The 18,150-nt window shown below is 40.0% G+C and overlaps 1 protein-coding gene across 5 annotated transcripts in view; it reads left to right on the forward strand.

Moving 5' to 3' along the window:
- Positions 1-17,056, forward strand: part of relch (RAB11 binding and LisH domain, coiled-coil and HEAT repeat containing) — a 25,380-nt gene extending 8,324 nt beyond the window's left edge. Inside the window, exons 10-31 of one of the 5 annotated variants that reach the window (XM_028432471.1) lie at positions 527-602; positions 681-776; positions 1,654-1,677; positions 4,515-4,627; positions 4,745-4,835; positions 5,367-5,438; positions 5,532-5,672; positions 5,813-5,977; positions 6,081-6,228; positions 6,371-6,527; positions 6,761-6,884; positions 7,051-7,099; positions 7,746-7,825; positions 8,296-8,402; positions 8,595-8,694; positions 10,062-10,144; positions 12,042-12,105; positions 12,193-12,331; positions 12,419-12,535; positions 14,002-14,090; positions 14,570-14,640; positions 15,746-17,056. In XM_028432471.1, the coding sequence (XP_028288272.1) occupies positions 527-602; positions 681-776; positions 1,654-1,677; positions 4,515-4,627; positions 4,745-4,835; positions 5,367-5,438; positions 5,532-5,672; positions 5,813-5,977; positions 6,081-6,228; positions 6,371-6,527; positions 6,761-6,884; positions 7,051-7,099; positions 7,746-7,825; positions 8,296-8,402; positions 8,595-8,694; positions 10,062-10,144; positions 12,042-12,105; positions 12,193-12,331; positions 12,419-12,535; positions 14,002-14,090; positions 14,570-14,640; positions 15,746-15,866 (2,227 nt within the window). In that variant the 3' untranslated portion in view covers positions 15,867-17,056. Of the gene's footprint in view, positions 1-526; positions 603-680; positions 777-1,653; positions 1,678-4,514; positions 4,628-4,744; positions 4,836-5,366; positions 5,439-5,531; positions 5,673-5,812; positions 5,978-6,080; positions 6,229-6,370; positions 6,528-6,760; positions 6,885-7,050; positions 7,100-7,745; positions 7,826-8,295; positions 8,403-8,594; positions 8,695-8,985; positions 10,145-10,796; positions 10,880-12,041; positions 12,106-12,192; positions 12,332-12,418; positions 12,536-14,001; positions 14,091-14,569; positions 14,641-15,745 lie in introns of those variants that run through there. The other 4 variants (XM_028432472.1, XM_028432473.1, XM_028432474.1 and 1 more) reach the window with 4 other exon arrangements.
- Positions 17,057-18,150: the final 1,094 nt, after the last annotated feature.

An 18,150-nucleotide genomic window follows, 5' to 3' on the forward strand; every position in this document is an offset into this window, starting at 1 on the left:
TGTAAGGTGCATGAACTTTGTACTAAAAATGATCCATCTCAGTGTAATTACTGAACATAGTCACCAGATGGCAGTGGTTGGCAGTTTTTTTTTCGCACCTGCAATCCCCATAAAGCTGCATTTATTAGGTGCATGACTGCCCTCTTCAGTGAAACTGTAGGTTTTGGCATTTGCTTCATTTCCTCAGAGTACACAGCAGGCCTAGTGGGGATTGAACTTTTGGTTTTTGGACATGTTCAAACATTTCTTACCTGGATCCCACCCACGCTGTAAACTTAGAAGGCCAACAACTAATGAATTGGCAATTGAATTCTGTGCTCTATAGTGAGCACATAGAGTCAGAAAGTTTAGCCACAAATGTTTGTGCCGCTGCTATTTTATTTAATTGAAGGGCACAACAGTTACATGGGAAATTGCCAGCTATACTGGCAACGTTGCCGAGCCCAGGCATCAATCATTCACTGGTCTACAGATTACATTTTGCAGACTAAGTGTAAGCAAATTTTTTGTTGTTTGTGGTGTCCAGGAAATTATCTCCGGCCTTTCAGCAAGCCTTGCTGTCCTTCTGCAGAATGTGCTCCGACAGCCGCTTGGGCGCAGAGGTCAGCACCACACTCATCATTCTATAACAGCTCTACATTTAGATCAGCGACGGTTTATAATGCCTCTCTTGTTTCCAGGTGTCCCGTATCGCAGACAGCGAGGAGAGTGTGATGCTAATGCTGGGCCGCTGTCTCCCTCACATCGTCCCTAATGTGCTTCTAGCTAAACGAGAGGTAACCCCACCTGTGCTGCTCCTCTTCTTCTCCTCCTCTCACCGTGTATCCCCACATTATTGTTACCATCATAGGCTTCTTGTCTTGATGTCCAATAGATACACACAGAGCAGCAAGGCTAAGCAGGATGAAAATTTAAATTCTACACTATTTCTCATCCAGACTCTACAGTTTTATAGGAAAGTCTGGTGGGATTGAAGGTGCTATGTCAGAATACTAAACTGATTCAGTTGTCAGTTCAAATTATTGTCAAGATATTACATGCAATTTACTTTGTGGGCTCAGTGCCATGTACCATAATCACCAGAACACTCTTTAAAAAAGTAAATTTGCATAATTAGGATAAACATGTTTTTCTTTCTGTTGGTGACTCTTTCATTTCACCCGCTGCTTTTGTGAGAGTTTTTGCTGTTTGTTTTTGAAGAACACCACCCTTTTCTTGGTGTGTGCCAATGTGTTCCCAAAACTATACTCACACATGGGCTGCCAGTCTTCTTGGCAACAGTCTAATTGGTGTCAGTACTGTTTGTGTGAATGAACGTCTCCAAACTATTATAATGAAGCTACATGAAGCACCTTTACCCTTTTGTATATTATGTTTTCTGCCATAAAACCAAATTGAATTTGTGAAAGCACTAAAAGAAACATGCAGTTTTAACCTGCTGATGCCCAGCTGACTTGTGTCCATCTATTGATTGTAAATTTCACCTTCTGTTATGATGCCGTTTGTTTTCACCGGTCATCATCGATTCCTTCTGTGCTGTTTTTGTCTGCCACTTACATTTGCTGTCCTTTTGCCTTTCACTGGTTTTTATTTTTTATTCTTCTCTTTTTCGTCTCACTCATTCTCTCACTCTCATGCATGCCTCTCTTCTAGAGAATGGTTGCGCATCTTTGCCAGGTGAGTCTGTCACGCACTCATCTGCATGGTTCTCACATGACCTGTAGATCAGATGTATGTAACAAATGGCCAGCACTTTCAGCTACAACCGCTTTCACTTAGGCATGGACCTTCCATTTATTTGTATTTTTTCCTACATTTTAGTATTTTTTGTCATTTCTGAAAACAGATGAAATGACTGCTCTGCTAGCTGGTCTTAAAATAAAATAGGAAAATTGATTTTTAATGAAAATATAAATCTATATATATATATATATATATATATATATATATATATATATATATATATATATATATATATATATATATATATATATATATATATATAATATGCAATGTTGGCCTAAGGTAAGCAGTTTTAGCCTTAGGTGGGTCATGTTGTATTGTATGGCTTTTCAATCCAGTGGTATCTTCACTCTCCTATGCTGATTGGTTGCCTGTCTTTTTTAATTGCTGCAACTGTAAACACTTGAAAAGATGAAACGGCTCATTTTTTAAATGGTGTTATTTCTTTACATCATTCAGAAACAAATACACCCATAGTATTTAGCTAATAGTGCTAATTTCTTCTACGGAACAAGATTTTAAAATAAATTAGGGATTAACATCCATGACTCTAGTGCAGATACCTGCACAGGTGTTCTGTCTACACATATCTGTTTGCATGCAATTCGTGTCTCTGTGTGTTCATGTGTACACAAATACAATGTGCCTGATTTTTGTATACAGTATTGAAACTTGATAAGACAGAAAAATAGAGTGTCTGAAAGAGGTAAGTCTGGTTGGATGAGCCCAGGCTGCTTTGCATATCACCATGGTTATGTAGTTTAAATCAACCACAGGCAGTTATGGAGAAGCTAATCTTTTTAGAATCAAAATAAACAAAAGACGTTGGCCAAAAAGCAGCAGATAGAAGAACATGAAGGATTCGGGTTCTTCTTGAGTGGTGTGGACTTTGTACTGTGTCCGTTAGATTCCCCGACTGTGACATTGTATACACACACACAGCTGCTCACACTTCCATCTTGGAACTTGAAGCGTTCTAACACCCACAAACTTGGAGACACACCTTTAGTTGTTTGAATGTGACACCCACTTAAGAACAAAAGGTGTTTGACTTTAAACGGTAACATGATACATTGAGACTCTGCCTGCCACCTGGCCGTATTATCAGACTCAGTAAATCATTAAACCTCATGTTTTTCTTCAGTAGGCAGGACTGCACTTACATTAAATTTCCATTCTTTGTATTTAAATGTTCTTTTACTGGGAAAAAAGACTTGTGACCATTTTTTTATTTCATAATATATTTATCAAAAGTCATTATAAAGCTTATACTGCTCTACTGATTGACTTCCCTGATATTTAATGAACTACTGGAACCAAAACTCATGGACAGTCTATTTAGATGACAACTAAATCAATGAATTAGTCAACAACAGATCATTTAGAGAAGAAGTAGAACCAGTGCTGTACGGAAGTGCAAATCTTGGAGTGTAAAAAGAGGAAGCTAACATGAGGCGTACATGTACAGTATTTGTGTAGACATTTGGACAGTTATTGTATGTCTGAATGCTGTAATAATTAAAAGAAGAGACACATAAAAGGAGAAACCTGAGGGTGCCATGTGACACTGGCTCTTCTACATATTAGCTCTTAGACTGTGATGTGTAGTAGCTCTTTGTTTAAAGAAAAGCGTGAGACCTCCTGTTCCTACCTCCTGGCGTCGTTCGTCCACTCTACCTGCCCACAATGTTTACCTAGGACTGGTCAGAAGTTTAACCTCCTGAAGGAGCCTTCACATTAGGAACACTGTAGTTCACACCAAAATAGAGCAGGGTCAGTGTGGTTCCTGGCATCTTAAGATGTGTGCTCTTTATGAATTCCTGTATTTGTTTTATCAGGCCAGTGCTGTTGACTCTCCAAAACGTGAAGATGTATGTTGTTTTCAGTGGCCAGGGCAGAAGAGTATTGGATTTGACACTTAAATGTTGCTGATTTAAGTTAATTTGCAGGTTTTTGCTGTTTTTTGATGCTTGAACTGATCTCACCCATGCTGAACCCGTCATGTAACCACTTAAAATGGCCTTCTGAAACTTAAATGTCATATTTTTTCTTTTTGATGATGGCCAACATGGCACTGACTTCAGAGGCTTGGTCCAGCTCTGAGCGAGTGACTCATCCCAGCCTATCTTTACCCGCGTCTCTCTGTTAGGTCCATCTGTCCGTCCAGTGTTGGGGTTTTACTCATTCATCCAACACTTGGCAGAAAAATACAATATCTTCCTGGAAAAAAATAAGTTTGAAAAAAAAAATATTTTTAACTCTGTATGCACTCTCTAATTTCGGTATGTGTGGCGGGAATGTAGGGCTGACCACAATTTGGCCATGGAGGCCCTGTATCAAGGGCAGCTGAGCTCTCATGAACTCTGTCTGAACTCTGGGGTAGAGCTCAGTTTTATGAGAAAATCTAGCGCTTTAAGTGTGTGTGTGTCTGTTTGGGTTTGTGCATGTACAGTTTTAGCTTCTATAGTATGTGGCTCTAATTCTGTGCGTGTAACACCAACAAGGTATCCAGGTAAGCCTGTTTCAACTGGTGTTGAAAGCTCCTGTTGGTTTTCAGAGGTGGCCCCTTGTGTATCTTTCTCCTGTGATGTTCCTGTGTTCTCTCTTTTAAGTAAATGCCTTCTCCACCTTTCCTATTCCTGCTACTTAAATAGATTGGCAGGCCTGCTATTGGCTACCAACCCTCTGTTCCCTTTTTTGTACCTATAACCATTCAAAGTACCGGTAATCTAAACTGATATATGTTCTCTGTGTCTTTTTTATTGCTTCAGGAGTTGATTCCACTCATCTTGTGTACTGCCTGCCTTCACCCAGAGCCTAAAGAGAGAGACCAGCTCCTTCACATTCTTTTTAACCTAATAAAGAGGCCGGATGATGAGCAGAGGTGTGTATGTGTGCATGTTTTTAAAAAGGGCCAAGATGCGGCTATCATGGCCCAAAGGACAAGGAGACAATGAGTTAAATAATACATAGTGTTTTTTATGTGTGTTTCTTTCCAAAGACAAATGATCTTGACGGGGTGTGTCGCATTTGCGAGGCATGTGGGTCCCACACGCGTTGAGGCTGAGCTACTTCCTCAGTGCTGGGAACAGGTATGCAGTCGGTCTTTAACAATGCTTACACTCAGTCATATATTTAAGTTATGCACAGCGTGCACATTTTCTTTTTAAATTGTTGATTTCCAGGTTTAATTATTGTATTATGATCAAGTATTTGTTTAAAAAAAACACAGTGTAAATTAAGTGTCTTGTTCCAGATTCATTATTTTAATTCCATGTTTTGCTTCAGAAAATCGCGTTTACTGCCTCTATGGTGTCCCTGACTCAAATGCCAGAGCACTTTTGTTTTCATTGCCACCTGTGTCACCACATGCAGCATATTTATGACAAAACAAAATCTGCTGTCATGGAAACGGCAGCTGCCTGCTGTTTGGAGGCTGAGAATTTGCCCAGAAAGACAAATAGCGGTTTCCACAGGGTCAGCATGTTGATGATATGGAGTTGTTTCCATTCCATGGTGGCTGCACTCCCGTCTGCCTCTACCTTCCTTTCAATTTCTTTTCCTTTTATTTCTTTTAACATTCTCTAACATAACAATAACACTCTAAATGTATCTTCCTTCAGATTAACCACAAATATCCAGAGAGGAGATTGTTGGTGGCAGAATCCTGTGGAGCCTTAGCACCTTACCTGCCTGTAAGATCCTATTCTGCACACAGGACTCACAAGTGATTATATATAACTATAGATGAACAAATCTTGATAAATTCTCTCTCTCTCTCTCTGCAGAAGGAGATTCGTAGCTCCCTGGTTTTGTCCATGTTGCAGCAGATGCTTGCTGAGGATAAAGCTGACATGGTCAGGGAGGCTGTGGTCAAGAGTCTGGGTATTATCATGGGTTACATCGATGACCCTGACAAGTATTCCCAGGTATGTGTAGGGAAAAGATGTCATCGGGGCTATTTTTAAATGCTACTGCCATCCTGTGTTTATCTGGTGGATTTTTTGTTTTTATGTTTCTTTATATACTTGTGAATGAGTCCTTATTCCACGTTGTTACTTTATTTCAGGGTTTTGAGCTGATGCTGCTGTCTCTTGCGGACCCATCCGAGCGCGTGGTCAGTGCAGTCCACCAGGTCTTTATCCCTGCCTTTGCTGCCTGGACCACAGAGCTGGGTAGCCTACAGACTGCACTCATCCCTTCTTTGTTGACACGTATAGAGAAACTACTTATGGTAAATGTGACCACATGTTTACTTTTAATTTTCTGGGAAAGTCTTGTCACTATGTTTATAAATTGCAGTACCTCATCTTCTTCTGTGCTGCTTCTTTGTGTAGCAGGGAGAACACAGTCTGGATGAACACAAGCTTCATGTTTTCCTGTCGGCCCTTCAGTCTCTCATCCCTCCTCTGTTTGCACTGGTGCTGCAGAATGCACCGTTCACCAGCAGAGCCAAACTCCAAGGAGATATACCAGCAATAGAAGGTATTTTGACACACACAGAGGTCACTTGTAAAAGTGATATCCTTAAGCAAATGTATTTAGAGTGGGCTTACAGTATGATTTTTCTTCTACTGTAGCAATTTTTTGTTGTCTATTATTCTTTAACTCTGCTCTGGTCCAACAGTGACCCGGTTTCCCAGGCCAGCTTCTCCCCTCCAGGACGTGGCAACAATCATTGGGAGCAGAGAGACGTTGAGTGCCCTGCTGCAACTGTATGATCACCAGCTAGAGCATGAAGGAACCACAGGCTGGGATAGCCTGCTATGGGTGGTCAACCAACTGTAAGAAATAACCTTTACTGAACCTTTACTCATAGAAAACCCACACAGGGCCCAAAGTAGTTATGTCTCCTGGGGCCCCATGGAGTTTTTTTTTATCTGGTCAACTTTTTAACAGTCCCAACAAAATAAATAGCACAAATACTCTTTTTCATTTGCTCAGTCTTCTTCTCATTTGTTTGCAGTGTGTTACAAAAAATGTGTGACCATTTCCATCTGTGTGTCATTTCCCTTAGTCTGCCGCAGCTCATAGATATTGTGGGTCGCATCAATGTGACGTCATCAACCTGTGTCCATGAGTTCTCTCGCTTTTTCTGGAGGTTCTGTCGCACCTTTGGAAAGATTTTTACTAACACTAAGGTAAAACTTCAAAATTTAAGTTTATTCAAGAGAGCAGAGCAGTAATGGTGGAGTCGTTTAGTTTACTTCATCCATCTCTCTCTCTTCACTTTTTGTAAGAGACTCTTTAGGAGATGTCAGGAATGAAGTATCAGAGTGAATGTCAATGTTCTCATGACCATTTCAGGTTAAACCACAGTTCCAGGAGATTCTCCGACTCTCTGAAGAGAATGTTGGTAAGGACGGCTTTAACATAAACACTAACAGTGTTGTAGAATTCTTTCACTTCTCACAAGAGGATGTTGATAGGTGGAGTTCTGAATCAGACACTGTTGATGTAAACAAGCTATTTGGAGTGTGTTATGGGTGTTCCCCTCTTTTTTTTTTTTAATTCCAGACATGTTTCTGTAGTTAAAAAGAGGTGCTTGGTCTCATCTGGGTGCCTACTAAGTGATTTAGTTTTGGTATTGTGGCCATTTATGAAATGTGTTTTGTAGTGAGGCACAGTCAGAGTTGAGGTCATCGTGACCTTTTATATGGCAATTCTACTTTTTAGTAGCTTTTTGTAAAACCACAGTTAGTCGCTTGGGCCACATTTTTTGCATGACAGTCATGTCACCAAATGTGTAGTAGAAAACTATAAGTCACCTCGTCATGCCCTGCCCTAAAAGTTTAGCAAACTACACCTATTATGTGTAGTAACAGAAAAATAATAATTTAGACCCACGGTACAGCATGCAGTGTCAGTCATCTTTACCACAGTGTAACCACAAGAAATTATATTTTTGATATTAACAGCTCTTTGATATTTTATTTGTTGCTTTTGGATTTTTAATGTTTATTCCTTTGACCTATTTTATTTGGGTCTTGTCTTTCCATCAGATGCTTCGGCAGGGAACGGTATACTCACCAAAGCCACAGTCCCCATCTATGCTACTGGAGTGCTGACATGTTATAATCAGGTAACTCAATAGCAGCTCAGAGCACAATAGCAGTTTAGTTCAACAGCCAAACCTATTATTTTTATTAGTGCCTTGCAATATTCGTGTGTGTTATGTATCTGATATATAAAAAAAAGAAATAGATTTGTATGTAATAACTGATAAGTCTTATTATAGTATCATGTGTAAACCCTAGGATAATTTGGTGTTCATTGTCAAGGGGGAAAATCCACTGCATAACACATCACTCTACCACATGTTTTGTTTGGATTTTTGCTTCACGTAATAACCCAGCACTTGCAAATATGGTGGAGTGCTGTATGTGACAACAAAAGATGTTCAGAGCTGCCCAGTTCAAGTCAAAATGATAAATGGAGCCAAACTGCCCTTACAGAAGAGTAAAAAAAAATAAATACATACTCTGCCGTTTTAATGCTTACATAAGTGTATTTATAAAATGTAAAATGTAAACATGTTATCATTTTGAAAAGGAGGAGGATCGCAAACTGTTGGTGGGTTTCCTGGAGGATGTTATGACAACACTGTCTCTGTCCCATGCACCTCTTGACAGCCTGAAGGCCTCCTTTGTAGAGCTGGGGTGAGATAAACACACACACAAAAATAGTTTTACGATTGTAACACACAATGTCCTATTTGTTAGAATGTCACAGACAGTGACAGTATGGGCGCTCCTTTATTTGTTGCTGGTACATGTATCAGAACATGACCTCACATTTGATGGTTTGTTGCCATAATATTTCTCAGCATTCATGTTTTCTCACTATTTCAGTGCCAACCCAGTGTACCATGAACTGCTGCTGACTGTTCTGTGGTACGGGGTGGTCCACACATCTGCTCTGGTCCGATGTACTGCAGCACGGATGTTTGAGGTATTAAACAAACACACACAAACACACAGGTTGGTTAGGTCAGAATGTGCCACCATTGATTTACTTTTCTGTACTTTTATACTATACAATAACAGAGCAGTGCAATTGTAGATGAAATTATTATGTAATAATTTTTAGATTGTATACAGTTTTTGGTAGGTTTGTTAAGTTCATATTATAATTATTGTGATCCATATAAAGTCATCTCAGAATATGTACCTAGTTGTATTACAATGACACTGTCCTACAAACACTATTTTAATGTGTACCTATTTGCTGCACATGTGCTAGCTCTGCTTGCTGTTGCTGCTTTTCAACATGCATTTTCTATTAGAGCTATTCCGTCCATTGAATGTGAGTGAAAAAGACTGTAGTCATAGCTAATGAGCACTCTGGTTCCAACTGTATAGCTAGACCCTCCATGTTAACACCCGACCTTCCTCTATGCACTCGTCTCAGAACTGACTACATAGATATCTGCTATGTGTCAAAAAAGCTGAAAGCAGCAGCCTTTACAGTGCTGTTAATTCAAAGGAGATGTTTTTTTATGAATATTTTTAACTGTTTTCAGTATTCAGATCTGTTGGAAACATAATACTGCTAGTATTTTTAAAGGCAGACAATAGCTTCTCTGTTTTTGTGCTGATTGTATTGATTTCAAGCCAGGTTGGCAAAAGTCCTGGTTGAATCCATGAGAGACAGTTGGATCCATGCACACTTTAGGTCAAATGTTTGACTGAGGATCTAGATATAGATTTGGAACCCAGCCTGTGTTGATCTGAACCCTGGGGGAGGAGGAGTGGTAGGCTGTATTCATGTCCCCCCTGTTTTGTTGAGTACTTGCCCTTTTTCCAAAACCCCTCACTGTCACCATTTCATAGTGTACAACTGTCCACCATCGTCAAAACTGTGGATTGAAAGGTGGCCCTCTACCACAGATGCCAGATCAAATAAGCAAACTACTTTATGAATTTAAAGTCACAGAAATGATCTGATCTGGAGGATGTGGGAAGAGCCCACAGTTTAATGCTCACCTTACTGTAATAGTACTTTAGCTGTGTTGGCTTTGCCGTACCTGTGAGTGCGTGTGTCTGATTGTGTGTGTGTGAATGTGTGTACACACACCTGCCTGATACATGCAGTGCCGTTCCGAGCCTTGCAGCTACTGTTCTTGTCATTGTATATCACTTTCTTCCTTTCTTGTTGTTTGTTTTATTTTCTTGTTTCTCCTCCCCTCTTTGTTTTGCTTTTTTTTTTTTTTTTTTTTTTTTTTTCCTCTCTCTATCTATATGCGGTGTTGCTCGCTCTTGTCCCAATGCCCTGCCCACCTCTGTGACATCACGGCTGGCTCTGTCCAATCCGATCAGCTGCTGGTGAAGGGGGTGAATGAGACGCTGGTAGCTCAGAGAGTGGTGCCGGCTCTCATCACACTGTCCTCCGACCCTGAAATGTAAGTGGAACAACAACAACAACAACAATAAACTGCGCCGCGTCTCTCTCCCCCTTCTCGCCTGAGAACCATCACATGAGTCTACCTGTCAGAAGCAAATTCCCTAACTCTAACCCTTATGATTTGATATGATTTGAAACTGATTTTTCACTTTAATTCGTCTTCTGATAAAAACCTTCTAAAGCATATTTACTGCCTTTTCCACATATCTGATTGACATTGTTTTTATTACTGTTGGCTCCTGGTTAGGTTTAGGCTGATTCTTGAGGTGGTTCCTCAGCATAACCACTGTTATCACTACACAGTGCATGTCCGCATCATCAATCTGCAACACTAACTCATGCCAGCCCTCATCTCGTCTATTACACTAACCTGCCAATTTGTTGCATGCACATCACCCACATGCGCAATCCCAGCATGCTCCTTCGTGACCTATACCCTCCTCCTCCTCCTCCTCCTCTTCCTTCTACCCCACTGGCAGTGAGGCAGGGAAGCCTTCCTCCTGACGGACTCGCCAGTTAGCGTTTGGTTGTTTTCTCCCTGTCTTTCTGAGTTTATACTGTCACTCTATATTTCCCCTTCCTCCTCCTGCTGTCTTTGTCCCCTCCCACCGTACTTCTCCCTCTCATCCTGCTGTGTGGTGGGTTTGCAGTTGGTTCTCCGAGGCATGAGTGAAGCATTAGTAGATCGGCGGGCCGCTCCAGCCCTTATAACTCTGTGCAATGGGCCTGAATTGTGAGTCAATCAACACAAGAAATCTTCTCTGTAAACACTGTCATTTTGTGGGCTGCATCCTTACAGTGTGAAAGGGTGTCTTCCTTGAACCCTGTTTTGCTGAGCGTGTCTATGGACGCTTAGACCTTTGTTTTAATTTGTCATCATTAGTCTCTGTTCCTCTATCCTGTCTTCAATTGACATTGATCTGTAAACATCCTTAGCTGATAAATACTGTTGGAATGTAGCCCTATTCATCTCCTCACACTCTTTACTGAAACACACATGATAATCAGTACAAGCAAATTTCCCCAACTGATACACACATGTTGGTGTAGCCTTGGTCACAATCAGCAGGTTTAAGTTTAAAGTTTAAGTTATAAAACAGATTCTGTAAAAATTAGATTTGTTTCTTACTCGAAAAATTCCTGCATGGCTTGTGTATCTTTTGGCATTTTCTGGTTCTGCTGACAGTGGAATGAATAACATCGCCCCATTAACCCTGCTTAATGCATTTCAATCACTGTAGTTTATTGTATTAAGAATTATTATGGATTATTATTTCTTTTTGTTTTGTTTTTTTGTGGGTCAAACATTACTTGCAAAAAGTTTAAATCTAGTTATAATCTAGGAATGTTAAGCTTGTTCATGGTGTATTGGATGATGAATTGGCTGTTACTGAGCTAAATAGATAATCACTAGTACAACTGCACAATCAAAAATAAACTCACTGAATGAAACTAGCAAAAGATCAACCACCTCTTCTATCACTGTGGTTACCAGCATATCATTACTATGTAATCACTATACTCATACAAAACCTAAACATGTGTTAACTGTAGTTTTTCTGCTTTTTTTGTGGTTCTTCTTGACACTATTATATCCGTAATTTAAACCCACCATTAAAGTCAGTAATGAAATTGGTTAGCTGCACTGTGTTGTACAAAAATCTGTAAATGTTTCAGGAAACCCAATTGGATTCCCCCTACTGATGACATCCATCTGAGTTGCTTTGATGTGGTTAAAACACATGTGATTCACACATACTGAAATATTTCAGATAACTGTTTGCATGTAATATTTGACTCAACCTGAGAAGACACGCTAATGAAGTATTTGGAGAATGCCTGAAGGAGTGTCTTTCAGAGGTCAAAGCATTGTTTTGCTTTCCTGCTGCTTTTAGCTCAGTGAGGATATCCACTATTCCTGCCTTTGGTACCATCATGGAGACTGTCACACAAAAAGAGGTAGGCAACATTTAATGTCTCTAAAATGCAGATGACTAGAGAAATTAATATAAAACATAATAATTTTACATGTAATACTTTGCATAGCTTCTGGAGCGTGTGAAAATGCAGCTTGCATCCTTCTTGGAAGACCCTCAATATCAAGATCAGCATTCTTTGCACATGGAGATCATCAGGACGTTTGGAAGGGTTGGTCCTAACGCAGAGCCACGCTTCAGAGACGAGTGTAAGTAAATTGCACGTGTTTCCTTTTGCTAGAACTCTGCCATGTATCTGCTCTAACTTTTTCTCTGTATTTTTTGTATTCCTCAAGTTGTGCTGCCGCACCTTTATAAGCTAGCGTTGGCTAACAACAGCCAGGCGGTGGAAAGCAAGAGGATTGATATCGCTACCCAGCTGTTCGAGGCCTACAGCGCCCTCTCCTGCTGCTGTATCCTTCCACAGGTTATGATTCTGTAAGCTGGGCTGAGAGAGTTTTATTTATAGTCTTAATGCTTCCCATATACTTTTAGATTGGCAAAGAGGAAATGTCCACATTTCTCCCCGAAGGCCCTGTCACTCGTGTTTTTGTAACTTCTCTGCTTTAGGCTTTTTCCAAATAATTTGCTTGAAGTCTGTGTCAGGCTTGGCTGGGGTTCAGGATTAGCTGTTGTAACAGTGAGTCAGTGGGAAAGCCGTTAAAATCGTCAGTCAGATGCTCTCTGCACTGGTCAGATGTGTTTCTGGAAGTGCCTGTGTGCTGGTACGTATCAGCGTGGCCCCAGTGCCTGAGTGTACGCCTCACTGTGTGCGTTGGCAGAGCGTGCCTGTCATTTGGCAGAAGGAGAAAGGAAAAATAAGCTGCCTCCATTTTGGGGCTAGAAGTAATTACAGGGTTGGTTCGGCAAAGGAAAGGATGAGTTAAAGAGAACGCGCGTGAGATCAGGAGAGGACTGAACATCAGCTTCAATTTTGAGGAACAGTTCCCAGTATAGGACTCTCGTTTACATTACCTCAGATTTGTCTCTGTTGTCCTTCTTTTCTGTGATTCTTTTCCTCTTTTCCTTAGAAATTTCTCACACTCTTTTTCTTCTTTCTTATTTCATCCCTTCTCAGTCACCCTACCCCACCCATGTCCAACACACATACATAGAGGACAGCTGGTCTGAGGTTCATTCCTGTGGATCTTTGTCAGGCTGTGATTTCACAGTGCAGTAGTGTCCAAGAGGTATAGCCCTAACCTCAGAGGCTTTACCTCCCACTGCACTTCTTTCTCTTGTAATCAGTGTGGCAGGCTCTGGAACTGTACATTCCCATATCTAAAAATATAGATACATCCCACAGAGCTCCACTAGATTTAAAAGGTAGCAGAGCACATACAGTCCTGTGCAGATGGGTGGAGTGTGCTTTTTTTTTTATCAACATCTAAAAATTAGACAAATCTATTTGAAACAGATTACCGGTACTTCTTTTCTGTACCCTGCCAGTTAATTCCTGGAAACACTGTTGGTGACTATCTGACCTTGGAAACGCTGTCTATACATGTAGCAAGAAAAACAAGAGTCTAGATAGATAAATATTTGGACATTATTACATAGCTATTACAATTAAATTATTGTAATTTCCCCTTGTTTTGTAAAACATCCTGCTGGAGTCATCAGATTTTGTCATGTTAGTCCTCTTGTGGTAAATGCAGTGTCTTAGAAACACTTTCTAATTTGGGGTCAACAGTCACAAAGTACGTAGGCATACTACCACAGTTCTAGTTTGTTGCTGCACTTTTAAAATTCAAATAGCATTAAAATAATTTATTTCATGACGTTTACAATGGGGACACAATAGTAAAATAGCCAGCGTATCAACTGCTATTTCTTCACAGATCTAGCTTTTCCATTTAAACCTTAATGTCCCATGCAGTCATTTCTGAGGAAGTGATGGTCAACCATTTCCTGCCTGGTCTCCGGTGTCTGCGCGCCGACATGGAGCAACTCTCTCCGGAACACGAGGTCAGGAGACTCACAAAGACATTTACGCACATAACTCATAATACAATCATGGGGATTTCTTGCACTTATCAGACACCTACAAATACCTAACTACAGTATCTCATTTGTACGCTGTCTCAGTTTGTTGCTCCCAGTGGATCTGACAGACAGACAGTGTGACTCTTTACCTCTTTCTCAGACACACTCATACATGCACACACCTACTATCTTTATTTGTGTCTCAGAATCTCACGCGATTTCCTTTATGTGAGCATTTTCCCAATGTGACTAACAATCAGCTGACTATTTTCCTCTCCAAACATCTGCTGTCTGTATGCAATATAGGACAGGACATTTTTTTCATAATGTAAAACATACAAATAAATACAAAGTCATCTCTTTCATGTTCATAATTAGGCCTTTGCACCTGCTTTGTAGCACTCCAGATGTCAAAGCATACTGCTAACAAGTGAGGGAAACACTGTTTCTGTCATTCACAGGTGATTCTCAGTTCTATGATCAAAGAGTGTGAAATCAAGGTGGAGAACAGAGGCATGGCAGACGCTCAAGGGTGAGAACCACTACACAGTCACACTCACACCATCACTTCTTCTGAAATTTGCAAAACATTGGTTTCGATTGCATGAGACTGCATGAGTTTGAAGAAATACAGTATTTCTATATACTTTAAGGAGAAGGGGTCACATAACAGTGTTGGGACTCAGCCCATGTTGTGGGTTTATTCCCGGAGAGAAGAGGAGAGCATGTAAGAGTGTTGGAACCACACTCATTATGTGGGTATGGTAATAGGAAGAGACAGGATGAAAATTAGAGGAGCTGTTTTTGGGAAAACGCAGAAAGCTAGGACACCTCACCCATCTTGTTGACATGTGTTTGGGGCTTAATGAAGTGAATGTGCATGGATGTAAGAAGTGGTTTGTATATGTGGGTGCATATTCCTCCAAACTTAGAGCGATATTTAAATCTCTGTAGTCATGTTTAGGGGTTTTAGTTCCTCTTTCTATAAATATGTTTTTTTCTACATCATGTATTTTTCAGAGTTTTTTTTTTTAGTCTAGTCTATATTAATTGTATTTACTTTCTGTCATATCAAGACTCTGGATTTGTGCTTTCCAGTAGCACAAAAACAACCTGAGTGTATTTGTGCTTGTGTCCAAAGGAAATCAATGAAATCTTTAAATGGTATATTGCACATACTTACAGTTAAAGTTTTTTTGGACCAATGTATGAAAACTTTATGTAAAATTTTCATTAGAAGGGGACTTCCCATATTCAGTACACACAATACTCACTATATACAGATGGTATACAAAACTATAGACTGCAGTAGTTTGGTAGTTAGTAGTTAGGACGTTCTTGTGTCTGTGTGATCATGTTTGCTCGGCAGCTGGAGTCCAAACTCCCAAAATTCATAGGTGATGTGATATCAGTCTGAATGAGCTCAAAAAGAGGAACTTGTGAAGCCGTTGCGCTGTAAAAAAAAAAAAAAACAGGAGGGGCTGTATTGGCAAAGAGCATTTCCTCTCTAAAGAAGTAGGGGAAAGGATAGTAGAAGATGTTTGTTTTTTTACAGAGTTGTTGTGTTTGTCCATCTTTCAAGTTGCACAATGTTTCATCATGTCCACATTAAAACCATGTCCCCTTTTATCCTACAGCTCTATGTCCATTGCCTCTAGTTTAGTGGGTGAGGATGCCAAGACCAAGTTCCTGAGCAAGATGGGTCAGCTGACTACATCCGGGGCCATGCTGGCAAACGTCTTCCAGAGAAAGAAGTAATCACTGACTGGTCAGCAATCACAGTTAACTGTCTGACAACTGACAAACTGACTGAGGTCCTTTGGGAGCATTTTAATCATACTCGGAAAAAAAAAATATTGGATCAGCTAAAAGTAGAAGAAAGTCTCAGTGTGTATGTTAATGATTTCAAGAAGTGAGGCTGTTCAGTGCAGAAGGGTTTCCTGCTACCTGAAGTTGAACAGCAGTGGGGTTTTTTTTTGGCAGTGAACACTTGTGAGGTTTTCCCCTCTTCTCATTTTTCGCTCTTTAATCCGTAATCATGACAAAAGCATCGTCCAGTACTAGAAATGCTTTTATGAGTCAGTGTTAACGTTATCATTTCAAAAAGTGAGGAGAGAGGGGAAATGCATCAATATCACGATTCACCCAAAGAGACAACACGGATCTTGTTAACCTGGACATTTCTACACTCAAAATCTGCATCTGAGATTTTAATTTGACTTTTCAGTGGCGTACTTTCAGACGAGCTCAACTTCTCTCTAGGAAGCAAACGTCTGAGCACGGCCTGTAAGGTTTAATTTAGAGTTTTAACAGGCGACGTTTTGGATCAAAAGGTTCTACAATATTAACTTGCATTTGTGAGTGGAAGGTTTGAACCACAGAGTGGCTGTGCATCTGTTCAGAATGCCTTGTACAGTGTGTCTGTACGGCTCAGAAGTATCACCTACTTGAAACTATAAAAAATTGTCTTGCCTTTATTTCTTCAAAGTCCGTCTGGTTTGTTTTTGTTTTTTTTGATAGCTTCTATTTTATAACTTATTTATGTCTTAATGAAGGAAAAAACTTTATTCCAACTTCCAAAGAAATTTGCACTTCACTTTACTATTTTGTTCTTTGTTATATATTTTTTTGTTTTATTCCAGAGTCTCATAAAGATTATCACTACTGTTAATGAATTATTTGTTTATCCGTTTTGGCAATGTGAAGTTGAAGAGAACACTGATCATAATTATTCCCTCTCTGTCCGTTGCATTTTGTCCTTCAGTGTTGCAGTGTCTCTGATAATTGTACTTCTTTTCTAAAGTGGCTCTGTTTTTTTTTTGTTGTTCTTTTTGGGATATGCTCTAAGAGAAACAGTAAATACCTGTATCATACACTGAACTAAAGAGGTTGGTACTCATTCTGTATATTTGAAATTCGTGTCATGGTGTAATAAAAGATGGAGATCAGTTGTGTACTTAAATGTGCTTTCGGGAGCTTTACTGTACACCTGCATTTTTGTTCGAATTTTGCTGTGTGAGTGTGTGTGTGTCTACTTGTCCAGCTGTTTTTGGCAGGACCAGGTGTAGCATTTTATCATCAGTTATACAGTCCTCCTTAGGAACTTTGGACAGGTTGGCACCCTTTCAGCATATTGACATGGCATCCTACTAATATTACTATGTGTCTTTGCTGGGAGTACAAAATAGATTGAAGCTTGGCAAAATGGATTGTTGCTGAATTTTACTACTATTGTGTGAAGCCTACAGACTACCTCTGTTGTTGTGTGTCTGTGTGTGATGTGTATGTCCTGGAACAGGGAGTCTACTATATTTGTAGGGGTCAGACCACTTTGTGGTATTGAGCAGTTTTGTCCCCACAAAGTAGCTCGACCTTTTAAGTTTAAGGCTCCCAAGTGCCACGGCCCACACAGTGACTGACACACAGGTATGTGTGTTTACAGTTTACTGCCAGCTCTAACCAAGTCCTATGGCTCAAGGTGTTGACAGGTGTCTGAGGCTGTAAAACAAAGTCATTTCACAGAAAAAGACATACACTCCTACTTTCTCTGCCCCTCAGCTCCAGCTCTTTGAAGTAGTCTATTGTATGTTTAGCTGGTATAACGAACCAAAGTCCATTTTATGGGACATTCCCGTCAACTAACCCTCTAAAAAAAAATAAAACAACAAAAGAAAACCTCAGACGTGCCTTTGAGATTATGCTATCTCTCAATCTCTGCTATACTTCGAAAATTATGACTTTATATCAAGATAAACTTTGGCCTAAATTGCCAAAAGAAAACAATAGAACTCTGTCAGCCTCTCTGAAGGTCTAGCTTTAACAAGCTAATTAAGGTGTAATCTGTTAGACAGCTTTACGACAGTCCTGGCTGACCTGCTGGGGAATCCAGTACATTAATATGTGTTGGAAATTGAAATAGGTCATGCAGTTGAACCATGTTTATTTAGTGGTTGAACATGACACCATATATAGTGATAAAGAACCATATTTGCATATTTAAGGATAATATTCAACCAGCATTACTGATAACTGGACAGGTGGT

Source organism: Parambassis ranga, chromosome 20 (assembly GCF_900634625.1).
Source record: "Parambassis ranga chromosome 20, fParRan2.1, whole genome shotgun sequence".
NCBI classification, from domain to species: Eukaryota; Metazoa; Chordata; class Actinopteri; family Ambassidae; genus Parambassis; species Parambassis ranga.